This window comes from Indicator indicator, chromosome 9, assembly GCF_027791375.1.
Source record: "Indicator indicator isolate 239-I01 chromosome 9, UM_Iind_1.1, whole genome shotgun sequence".
NCBI lineage: Eukaryota > Metazoa > Chordata > Aves > Piciformes > Indicatoridae > Indicator > Indicator indicator.
The window spans coordinates 898,737-911,535 of record NC_072018.1 but is presented as its reverse complement, the minus strand read 5'-3'; the positions used below and the strand labels follow the sequence as shown (position 1 = coordinate 911,535).

The 12,799-nt window shown below is 50.5% G+C and overlaps 1 protein-coding gene across 1 annotated transcript in view; it reads left to right on the top strand.

The window, feature by feature from the left end:
* WDPCP (WD repeat containing planar cell polarity effector) overlaps positions 1-12,799 on the top strand; it is a 150,443-nt gene that overhangs the window by 132,145 nt on the left and 5,499 nt on the right. The window contains exon 15 of the mRNA XM_054383733.1: positions 9,441-9,541. Coding sequence (XP_054239708.1) covers positions 9,441-9,541 — 101 coding nt within the window. The remainder of the gene's footprint in view (positions 1-9,440; positions 9,542-12,799) is intronic.

Sequence of the window (12,799 nt, the reverse complement as noted above, 5' to 3'; positions counted from 1 at the left end):
TTACCAGAGATTTGTTTCCCTCACCTGAAACACCTGCAGAGGACATGGTTTGGAATGGGTAGATGGTTATGTAGCAGCTGGAGCTGGTCTGCCCGTTCTGGGACCTCCAACTGCTGGAGCAGGTACAGAGGAGACCATGGAAATGATCTGAGCACTGGAGAAAGCTGCAGGGAAACCTTAGAGCAGCCTTCCAGTACCTGAAGGGGCTAAAGGAGAGCTGGGAAGGGACTTCTGACGAAGGCTGGGAGTGACAAGATAAAGGACAATGGCTTTGAGCTGGGAGAGGGGAGATTGAGGCTGAAGATGAGGAAGAAATTCTTGAGAGTGAGGGTGGGGAGACACTGGCACAGGTTGCCCAGGGAGGCTGTGGCTGCCTCCTGCCTGGAGGTGTTCAAGGCCAGGCTGGATGAGGCCTTGAGCAAGCTGGGCTGGGGGGAGGTGTCCCTGCCCATGGCAGGGGCTTGGAACCAGATGAGCTTTAATCACTGAATGTTCACAGAATCACAGAATGTTAGGGGCTGGAAGGGACCTCGAAAGCTCGTCTAGTCCAGCCCCCTTTAAGGTCCCTTCCAACCCAAACCATTCTCTGATCCTCTGCAACTGAAGCCACACCTGAGCCCCAAAGGAAGTTGTGTCTGAGCTGACTCCAAGCCTGGTGCCGGTGCCCCGTGACGATGCCAGCGACTTTCTGATATCACTGCTGCAGAGTGGTTGCAGCTGAGCCTCTGAGCAGTGCACAGCCATGTTGTTATTATTCTGACCAATTTTCCACATCACAAATTCATATTTGACATTTCTCCTGACCACTTCTTCCCAGCCTCCAGCCACTACCTGCAGGGTCAGAATCACTAAGCAGGATGCATTCTGTCTCCTGGGAAGGGCCTTCCTCGTTCATTAGCTCAGTCATTCTTTTGTTCCATTACTGACTTTCCCCCTTTCTCATGCTGTCTAACACCAGTCTTTGGTGTTCAGAGATTGTGCCCACCAGTGAGAAAAATGTACAGCCTGAATCGTTGCCTATTTACTTCTGAAGCCTTTCCCCTCTAGAAATACAGAAGAAGAACATTCCAATTATTGCCATAGTTTCATTACTTTTCTTCTCAGTTCCCTAAGCCGGTGCTCAATGCAGCCTCCTCTCTTGGCCAAAGCACTTCAGCCACACTTCAGATGTGTTACTGGAGACAACTTCTTGATGTACCTCCTCAGCATCATTTAAATCCCTCAGACAATGTCTCTGAGTAGTAGTCTGGGGAACAAAGTTCATCTTGAGCTTTTGCTTGCTTTGTCCCCTGCCTGTTGGAATGCCTGGACTGGCAGCAAAAGTCCTTGGAGGTAGGCTCAGATCTCGACAAGAGTGGGCTCAGATCTGGACAAGAGTGGGCTGAGATCTGGACAGGAGTGGGCTGAGATCTGGACAAGAGTGAGCTGAGATCTGGACAGGAGTGGGCTGAGATCTGCACAAGAGTGGGCTGAGATCTGGACAGGAGTGGGTTGAGATCTGGACAAGAGTGGGTTGAGATCTGGACAGGAGTGGGCTGAGATCTGGACAGGAGTGGGCTGAGATCTGGACAAGAGTGGGCTCAGATCAGGACAAGAGTGGGCTGAGATCTCGACAAGAGTGGGTTCAGATCAGGACAAGAGTGGGCTGAGATCTGGACAGGAGTGGGCTGGGATCTGGACAAGAGTGGGCTGAGATCTGGACAAGAGTGGGCTCAGATCTGGAAAAGAGTGGGCTGAGATCTGGACAGGAGTGGGCTGACATCTGGACAAGAGTGGGCTCAGATCAGGACAGGAGTAGGCTGAGATCTGGACAAGAGTGGGCTCAGATCTGGACAGGAGTGGGCTGAGATCTGGACAGGAGTGGGCTGAGATCTGGACAAGAGTGGGCTCAGATCTGGACAAGAGTGGGCTGAGATCTGGACAAGAGTGGGCTCAGATCTGGACAGGAGTGGGCTGAGATCTGGACAAGAGTGGGCTGAGATCTGGGCAATTGTGGGCTGAGATCTGGACAAGAGTGGGCTGAGATCTCGACAAGAGTGGACTGAGATCTGGACAGGAGTGGGCTGAGATCTGGACAAGAGTGGGCTCAGATCAGGACAGGAGTGGGCTGAGATCTGGACAATTGTGGGCTCAGATCTGGACAAGAGTGGGCTGAGATCTGGACAGGAGTGGGCTGAGATCTGGACAGGAGTGGGCTCAGATCAGAACAGGAGTGGGCTGAGATCTGGACAGGAGTGGGCTCAGATCTGGACAGGAGTGGGCTCAGATCTGGACAAGAGTGGGCTGAAATCTGGACAAGAGTGGGCTCAGATCTGGACAGGAGTAGGCTGAGATCTGGACAGGAGTGGGCTGAGATCTGGACAGGAGTGGGCTCAGATAAGAACAGGAGTGGGCTGAGATCTGGACAGGAGTGGGCTCAGATCTGGACAAGAGTGGGCTGAGATCTGGACAAGAGTGGGCTGAGATCTGGACAGGAGTGGGCTGAGATCTGGACAGGAGTGGGCTGAGATCTGGACAAGAGTGGGCTCAGATCTGGACAAGAGTGGACTGAGATCTGGACAGGAGTGGGCTCAGATCTGGACAGGAGTGGGCTGAGATCTGGACAAGAGTGGGCTGAGGTCTGGACAGGAGTGGGCTGAGATCTGGACCCCTGACCTTGCTCTAGTGTGTGGTGAGGGAATGCAGTGCTGCTGCTGCTGCCCTCTGCCCCTCTGGCTGTTCACCAGTGCTTCAGTCCTGCTCTCGTCTGGCACAAGTCTCCGCCGGGTCTCAGGCCTGCAGCCGAAGCAGTCTTGAAGCTGAACTGTTGAACGGAGTGGTTGAATCTGCTTTGAGGAGAGCAGTGGTCACCAGTGGTTCTCCTCATCTCTGTAAGACCCCAGGACAGGACTTTGCAGATGTTCAGCAAGGGTACTCTGTGGCTGCCCTTTCTTCTTTCCCAGAGCCTCATGTTGTCTGCCTTGGCTTTGTACCAGCTCGTCACAGCACAGCCATGAAATCCATTGACCTACATTACTGCATTGCTGTCTGCCACCCCTGGCAGGCTCAGATACTGCCTCGAATCAGTTTCTCATCCACGTTTCTGGAAGCTCATCTCCATCACATGCCCAGACTTCTTTCTTTTTTCCAGAAAGAAGCTTAGTGTTGGAACAGCTGAGGCACATCTGGTGAGTTGCACCTAGGCAGAAGCCCTGGGCTAGGGCCCTGTGAGGACTAGCAGAAGACATTTCTCTTGAGCTTACTAAGTAAGCCTTGTTACTGACACCCTTCAGAGAGCCTGACATCTGCAGATGTGTACCAGAAGGCCAGTTTTCAGGCTGCACAATTAATACATCCCTTCCATTACCCCTGTGGAGTCTCCTCCTCTGGAGGCTTTCTAAACCTGCTTGGATGCTTTCCTGTGCAACCTGATCTGGGCACACCTGCATTAGCAGGGTGGTTGGACTAGATGATCCCCAGAGGTCCCTTCTAACCCCTGCCATTCTGTGATTCACATCATCATCTCCTTTGTCTAACAAGCAAATCTGTAGCCTAGGATGGAGACAGGGACAGAAAAAGCTGGAGCCAAAGTAGTCATTCAGAAAGTAGTCTCAAGGGTTTGTTTCTTTGAGAAGTTACCCTAGGCACAGCCTGGCTTCTCTTGAAGTCAGGAAGCAGAGAACTTAGTCTGAGACTAAGCAGCAGTGGTGTGGCCATCAGCAGAGAACTGCAGTCAGCTTCCCAAACTAAACCACACATGCATAAGGGCAGTTTGGGCCATACAGATTTCAGGATAGGACTGCAGACAGAGGCCTTTCGTTTGCTGCATGAATTCTGCCGCTCTAGCAAAGTACCACCAGCAATGCACAGGCCAGGGAATCATTTCAGGAGATTGAGCTCTCATCTCTGGCTTATATTTGCTTTGCCTGTTGTCATTCCCTGCTCCCAAATGTCAGAGGTGTCACAGCCCAGCAGTTCTCCTCCTCTCATTCATTACTCTCATTATCTATTTGTGGAAAGGTTGTGATCAGCACAAGCCTTTTGCTGCCTGTAAGTGAGGAAAATATCTTTGGAAGTTATGGACATTCCGGTATGGACATTCTGGAGGACAGCCCCATGGATCAGTACAGATTGGGGCTGACCTGCTGGAGAGTAGCTCTGGGAAAGAACCTGGAAGTGCTGGTGGACAGCAAGTTCCCAATGAGCCAGCAGTGTGCCCTCATGGCCAAGAAGGGCAATGGTCTGCTGGGGTGCATCAAAAAGACTGTGGCCAGGGGGTTGAGGGAGGTTCTCCTTCCCCTCTACTCTACCCTGCTGAAGTAATGAGTCCAGTTCTGGGCTCCCCAGTTCAAGAACAGGGAACTACTGGAGAGAGTCCAGCAGAGAGCCCCTCAAGAACAGGGAACTACTGGAGAGAGTCCAGCAGAGAGCCCCTGAGCTGCTGAGGGCACTGAACATCACCTGGTGAGGAGAGGCTGAGAGCCCTGGGGCTGCTTAGCCTGGGGAAGAGCAGCCTGAGGGGGAGCTCAGCAATGCTCAGCAAGAGCTGAAGGGTGAGTGGCAGGAGGCTGGAGCCAGACTCTGCCCAGTGGTGCCCAGGGACAGCACAAGGGCAGTGGACACAGACCGGAACCCAGGAGGTACCACATGAGCAGGAGGAACAAATTCTTCCCTATGAGGGTGACAGAGCACTGGGACAGGCTGCCCAGAGAGGCTGTGGAGTCTCCATCTCTGGAGGCATTCCAGACCCACCTGGATGTGTTCCTGTGTGACTGACTCTGGGTGACCCTGCTCTGGCAGGGGGTTGGGACTGGATACTCTCCAGAGGTCCCTTCCTGCCCCTGACGGTCTGTCATTCTGTCTTTCTGTGATCTTGTTGCTCAGAGTACCAAGGTCACCCTGATCCTCTCAGTGACATGTTAAAGGAACCAATCAGCTCCCTGGGAGACCTCTCACTTCTGGATGAGTCAACTCATCAGTGCCTGTGAGCATGCCAGACTTCAGCACAGAGGAGTCAGCTCAGAGCTATGGCTTTACTTACTTCTCTGCCATTGGCACTGGTACCTGCAGCCTGGGTGTCCTCCCCACCAGTGTGTCACTCTGTGGGTTTAAATAGCTTGCATTTCTTGGTAGTGTCAGGAGGTGTGGGAAGCTGAGCTGGAGGTTTTTATAGCTTGTTATCCATCTACCTTGTCCCCATTCCTCAAACCAGAAATTTTGTTTTAATTAGAATGCCACAGAATCACAGAATGGCAGATCATCCAGTCCAGAGCAGGAGCACCCAGGGCAGGGCTCACAGGAACACATCCAGGTTGGTTTGGAAAGTCCCCAGAGAAGGAGACTCCACAACCTCTCTGGGAAGCCTGCTCCAGGGCTCCAGCAGCCTGTTTCTCCTCATGTTGAGGTTTCAGCTTGTACCTGTTGTGCCTTGTCCTACCACTGGGCACCACCCAAAAGAGCCTGGAACCTTCATCCTGACCCCCAGCCCTCAGATATTGATAGACATTGATCCCCTCTCAGCCTTCTCTTCCCCAGACCAAACAGCCCCAGGGCTCTCAACCTTTCTTCATCACACCTCATAGCCTCTGTTGGACTCTCTCCAGTATATCCCAGTCCCTCTTGAACTGGGGAGCCCAGACCTTGACACAATACTCCAGATGAGGTCTCACCAGGGCCAGGGCAGAGCTGAGGGGAAGGAGAACCTCCCTTGACCTGCTGGCCACACTCTTCTTAATGCATCCCAAGATCTTGGCCACAGGGGCACATTGCTTCCAGTGGACAGCTTGTTGTCTACCAGGACTCCAAGGTACTTCTCCATGGAACTGCTTTCCAGCAGGTCAACCCCTAATCTGTCCTGGTGCATGATTGTTCCTCCCCAGGGGCAGGGCTCTGCACTTATTCTGGTTGAAGTATCTCTTATTTTCATACAAGTGATGAGGAGAGAAGGCAAAAGTGGCTATCATCACAGTGATTTTTATCATCAGACTTCCCTGCTGCTCCTGTACATATACCCAGACATATTTCTACTTCTCTGCAAGGTTTTTATTTAAGCTCAGAAGCACGTTGGTGTATTTTGTAGCATCACTGATCAAACTTCAGGCAGTGTTAAGAGAAAACTGCAGGACAGTCTTTCCAGTCTGATTATGATGGTCATTAAATCATTTTAAATCAATGTAAAAAGAAGGAAAATCAGAGTTATCCCAGTGACAGGGGGGAAAAAAAGACACACAATGGATTTCCTACTCTTACTCCAGTGGTTTATGCAATGAAGCAAAATAAGCCTTCATCTCCATTATGGCACTTCTGTCTGGCCTTCCACCATCAATTACCTTCTTTCAAAAGCCCTCTTCAGCCAGGAATCTAGACTGGGAAATGCACTCTGCCATGGTCCAGGCATGATCCAGCAAGCTGTTCTGTCTGCCCTAGCAATTCCCAGTTCCACAGTCACTCTATTAAGAGGTGTGCTGTAGGGATTTCATCATGGAACCGGGATCCAGCAGCTCAGCAGTGCTAATCCTGCCCAGTTGTTGCAGCCTCCCTTCTCATTCTTTCCTGGTGAAGGCAACAGAAGCTTCCTCCTGGGTCACAGCTACCCCATGGTGAGCTACAGGCTTGGGGATGTATGGTTGGAAAGCTGCAGCTGAGAGAGGGCCCTGGGGGTGTTGGTTGACAGTCAATTAAATATGAGCCAGCAGTGCCAGGTGGCCAAGAAAGCCAATGGCATCCTGGCTTGGGTCAGAAGCAGGGTGGGCAGCAGGGCCAGGAGGTGCCCATCCCCCTGTGCTCAGCACTGGGGAGGCCACACCTCGAGTGCTGTGCTCAGCTCTGGGCCCTCACTGCAGGAAGGACATTGAGGGGCTGGAGCCTGTCCAGAGCAGGGCAGGGAGGCTGGAGAAGGGCCTGGAGCCCCTGGGCTAGAGGAGGGGCTGAGGGAGCTGGGGGTGTGCAGGCTGGAGAAGAGGAGGCTGAGGGAGACCTCATCGCTCTCTCCAGCTCCCTGAAGGGAGGTTGGAGTGAGGAGGGGACAGCCTCTGCTCCTTGGTGGCAAAAGTCAGGAGCAGAGGAAATGGTTCCAAGGTGTGCCAGGGGAGGCTCAGACTGGAGCTCAGGAAATATTTCTGCACTGGAAGGGATCTCAGAGCTTGGACTGGTCTGCCCAGGGCAGTGCTGCAGTCCCCGTCCCTGGTGCTTAGGGACATGATTTAGTGGTGACCCTGCAGTGCAGGGTGGAGGCTTGGACTAGCTGAGCTTGGAGGCCTCTTCCAACAGGATGTTTTCCGTGATCCTGTGACTTGAGAACTCCAGGGTGGCTCTGCACCAGGTTGCACTCTCCATTTTTACATCTGTAAAACTGAGATAATGCCTCACCAGCTTCAAAGGGATGGTGGTCAGGTTCATTAAGCTGCATGCAGACAGCACCTTCAACATACCAAGTTAACTGTTGCTAGCCTGCAGGTGTGCTGGAGATGCAGCGAGGTGTGCCCTGCAGCTTCTCCATTCCGGACAAAGGTCCTCTTGATTAATTCTGGTGACTGATACGTGGAGAAAGCAAAGTTTGAGAAAGCAATTTCGCTTCATCACATGAGCAGCCCAGACACTTGATGGAAATTCTTCCAGCATTCAGAAAACAAAGGAAAATCAATAAAATGTCTGCCAAGTGTTCCACTGAAAACATTTGATAATCTATAGCACTGAGGAGCTGGAGCCAAGATAAACCAACCTTGCTGACAGAAAATACTGACAATGATTCTGCATTGATTCAGCTTGTCCCAGCCCAGGCTGACCTTGTTTATTCATCTCAGTCTCTTAATTCATATTAACTTGGCATCAAAACGGGACATGTGGCATGTGGGCTGAAGACCCATTTCTGTATCTTAGACTCAGATAAATGTGGCAGGTTGAGTACTTCCAGTGCCTTGAGCTCTTAGGTAGATTTATATGCATTAGACAGAACTGGTTAAGTTCCTTTTATCCCCGCTGGGCTTTTCATGTCTGTTGACTGTAAAACTGGAAGCTTGGTAGAAGTAACATCTTCTCCTAAGCCTTCGGATATACATCAAATCCTCCCAGCACTGGTCAGTTTTAAAGACACGTCCAAAGAGGATGGAGGGGTTTAAGCTCTTTTAAAACATAAAAATAGAAGGGTTATGGCAATTTGGCAGCCAAAAAAAGCAATTTGCAGGTCTGGGCGGAATGCGAGTCCACGTGTGAGAAAACTGATCAAGGCGCTCTGGAGGAGATAATGGGGTCAAAGAGCAGAAGAATCCCTCCTTGTCTGCAACCAGTGTAATCTGGTCTCCAATGAAGTTTCTTAGTTTCTTTTGCTGAACCAATAAAGCTTAGCATGATGGGTGAGTTGCATTACAGCAGCTTAACAACGTCTCAGGAAAGCTGATGAGGAGAGTTGCTTTTAGTTGCTCTACAGATGCCCAGCTGCTTGCGTAGCTATCCCCCGATCGGCGAAGACAAAGGCACAGGGAAAATCTGAGCTGCTTCTTTAATGATATTCTCATCAATAATAAAGGACTGTACCTGCCTGCAGTGTGTGATTGGTGTCCCCACAGCTGAGGCAGGCTTCACAGGGTGGCGGTTATCAGGTTGGGTGCTGCACAAAAGCATTTAGGGTTTCATTCTCAACCCCACACTGCTGAAAGCCACCCCCGAGTAAAATACGGAGTCAGGCAGGCCCATGTCCACGGAGGAGGAAAGCCCACCCAAATGAGCAAAACCCTCCCTGGAGGGACTCCAGTCAGCCAGGCACGAGAGGCCTTTCTCTCTTTGACGTTCTTGCCAAAGGCAATGCTCCCTTGGGCTTCACCAGGCACCTGGCAGTTCGTGACCAGCAAGGTGAGCAGAGAATCTTCACACCAGGGAATCACAAGGTGACCTCCAAATGTCCAGTTCCACTGCTTTCCCTTCCTACATGCCTGCATGAGATGTAATTCAAGAGTGAAGAAACTGAGACTACAAAACAAAACAAAAAACAACAAACAAAAGGAACTTCCCCCCTGTATCTCCGTAGCATTCAGCTGGTGTTTTCCTTCCCAGCAGCTCCTTCAAAACTTGGATTTCCTTGATGGAGGTGGTGTGAGGACAGGGCTGAACCCCCTTTGGGTCTGACATCCTCTTCTGCTGGCGTCCACCCTCCATGCAGGGCTGCCACAGGGCAGGCGCTGTGTGTGCTGCACATCCACAGCCTGTCCTGCTTTAATAGCTCCAGAACCCACCAGCTTCACACCGTGGCTTTGAATGACAGGACGGTGCTGCAGCAGCTGCGTGGCCAAGCAGATGATCTTGGTGACACTCAGTCAACAAACACACTGGCACCTGATAAAGAGAGCTACAGGTCCTAGCCAGGGAATGCCACAGGAAAGACAGAAAGCAAACAGAACAGCTTTGTTCTCCCCATCCCTTCAGACCTTGTGCCCTCCCCTCCTATCATTTCTGTTTTGTTTTCAAAGACCCAGCAGCCGCAGACATCTGGAGGACTCCAAGTGCAAGCCCAGAGCTGATGGCCATGCTGCCTCCCCAATGGGAAAACCCTTTTCCAGCAGCCAGGAAGGTAAGCAAGCAACTCTTTCCAATGTGCATGAGCAGGACAGGGCTAGAAATCATGGTGAGGGATCTCTTGAAAGAGAGCTTGGATCTAGGAAGAAAAATAAGGGGTGGGGTCTTGGCTTGGGGCAAGGCATGAGGGCTCAGCTGCTGACTCTTGCAATGGAGAGTAAAGCCAGCAGCCAGGGGTGGTGTGAATCCCCTGAGCCTGCTCAGGGCCTCACAAGGACAGGCAAGGTGTTTATTCCCTTTAGTCATTGTTGCTCTGCTACTGAGCTTGCAAGGGCCAGCAGCAGAGCCTCACCTCTTACACAGCTTGTGAAGCTGTGCTTCACACCACTTCTGCAGGAGGTTCTGGAGTAAACAGAGTCATGGAATCATTTTGGTTGGGAAAGACCTTTAAGATAAGTCCAGCCTTCAACCTAACACTGTGCCCACCAAGCCATGTCCTCAAGTGTTACATCTACATGGTTTTTGAACAGCTCCAAGGGTGGTGACTCCAGCACCTCCCTGGACAAATGGACATGGCCACCTTGCTTCAGCACCATTTGGTGTCTCTGTCGTGGCAGAGTCAAAGTAGTGCAGCAGCGTAACAGAGGAACAGGGCAGCACGAGAAGGTCATGGTTAGAGTCGTCCTGTAAAGGTAGCAAGGCGTTAGCACAATGAGATGTGAGATGAGGATTTGTATCTCCTGCCATGTCCAGGTGTCCTGTCAGCCTGCTGACAGGTATGTAGGAACCCAGCCAGGCTCCAGGGGCACTGACACAGAAAGCGGAGGCATAGCTGCGGTTCCTGTAGCCACAACTGAAATAGAGAGCTTCAAACAAACCAGCCACTGGTCAGCTTCCACCTTACAGTGAAGCTGAACCAGCAGCTTGCCACCATCAAAATGGGAAGGTCCTGAGATCCTGCTTCTCCCTCACCACCTTGTGCCACCCACAGTCATGGGATCACACAGAGAGCTACCTGCATATTAATTCACCCCCCAAAAAAATCTGTTGTTTTTTTCTTTCCCATGGCCTTTTGTCCATCCCCTGAACCAAACTGCCTTGCCTGGGGATCAGAGGACACCAGAGACAGCCCCAAGTGAAGGGCAGAAGCACATTGCCTGGAGCAGGACTTCTTTTTGATGTTGGCAGCTGTTAATTCAGCTCAAGCTGTAACATGAAGCCTCATCCTCAAGCACCTCCAGCAGCAACCCGACAGCACACAGGCTGCAAAATGCTGCAAAACCCTCCTGAGACACGAGACAAGCAGGCAGCAGGCAGCCCAGCCCGAGCTCCACCACCCTACAGCTTCCTCCACTACACCTAGCGAGGTGGTGTGCTATGGCCACAGCTCTGTCACAGGGCCTGCACCCCACTGTAGCAGCTCCCCAAGGAGCTGGGATCCTGTGAGACGCCTGAGGCAGCGCTGGCCCTGCGTCTCCACAGTGCCCTGCCCGCACAAATCGCAGCTGCCGTAACTTGGTGCAGTGTTTGAGGGCATAGACGTGTCCTGCATGTGGGAACTTGCACATATTAAATATTTTAATTCAGCCATTGAATGACAGGATATAAAATAGCTGTGTCCTATCAAAAATGTGAAAGAGTTACCCAATACTCTAGCCCTGTTTGTTTGGGGTTTCAGCAAGTCAAAGGGAATGTCAATAATGCTGCCATCTCCTTTTCTTTTGTCTTTTCTTTTGAAGGAAATTTGAGAGCAGTTCCTCTGGAGCAGGTAATGCATTTCTGATTTCTCTTTATTTCTGCTTATTATTATTTACTCTATTTTGCAGCTTCCTGCAACTCCCCGAGCCTGTCCCTAAAAGCTGTCTGCCTGCAGGGCTCTCACTGAAATTGGTAGAGAAGCTCCTCTAGCACGCTGCTGGAGCAGGGCTTCGGCTGCCCCTTTGGGCTGAGCGTAGCACAGAGAGGTTGAAAATTATTATTGTTGTTATTATTATTGTTTAGTATTGTTGTTGTTGTTGTTGTTGTTATTACTGTTACCTAATGCCTTTTGGATGGGACCTAAGAAAGAGCTTAGTGTCCTCCATCCATGTGGATCTTAACACAAGCTAGCCAGCACTCGTACCAGTGCTTCCAACAGCAAGACCACAGCAAAGAGAAGTCAAACCCTGCCCTATGGTTTCATGATCGCTTTAAGCTGATTTCACGGCAGGGAGGTTTCACTGCACCAAGAGGTGGACCAGCCCTTCCGTCACCACCAGCCTCCAATCCTGTGTCCTCCTCCTCCTCCCTCTCCTGCACTGGCTCAAGCACTCCTGCACTTCCAGCCTGCAGGAAGCTCATTGTGGACAGGAGAGGAAATCTCCATGTGGGCAAAGAGAACTCTACCCCCATCCCCCAAATCCTTCAGCTGTGTCTCCTGTGGGGACATTCACTCCCAGCCTGGTTTGGTGCCCCAAGAAGACATAGACAGGGCGAGCCTGACTCCAGTGCTGATGAGTCAGCAGCACCAAGGCACTCCTTCTGTTCTACTTTGAGGAAAGAAATTAAAGCAAAATAAAATAAAATAATAAAGTAAAATAATGAAATGATAAAATGAAGTAAGAAAATAATAAAATAAAGTAAGAAAATAATAAAATTAAGCAAGAAGAAATTAAAGCAAACTAAAATAAAATAATGAAGTAAAATAATGAAATGATAAAATGAAGTAAGAAAATAATAAAATAAAGAAGATAATAAAATTAAGCAAGAAAAATAATAATAAAATAAAATAACAACATGAAATAATAAAAATAAAATATAAAATAAATAAAATCTAAAACCTAAAATAAAATACTCAATAACAAATAAATAATAGAATATAAAATGAAATAACAAAAAGCTGTCTTGTGGCAGCATGGCTGGAAGCACAAGGGAGCCTGTCTGTCAGCCTCCTCCCAGTTACAGTCCTTCTTGAAAGTGTTCAGTGTTTGGCCTTGGTACAAACACATCATTGCAAGAAAAAAACCCAGCAAGGAAGCACTGCAGCCTCCCAGCAGAGCAGGATGGCACTTATTTATTTCTTTCATTACAAAACCAGCCTGTGCCAAGTAAAATCGTGCTCCAAGAGCTGCTCTACCAGTCCCGAAGCACTGGAGAACAACAGGAGCCAGCCCCACCTCTTCAGCCTCCCCTGCGCATTTGTGGAGGATGAGGAAAGGCTGGGCAGGAGGTGACAGAGTTTGCCACACCGGGGTCAGGTTGGGCTGGCAGGAAATCCTTCTCCTCAAAGGATGCCCTTGGTGGCCTTTTGATGGCTTTGGTGGCCTGAGGAGAC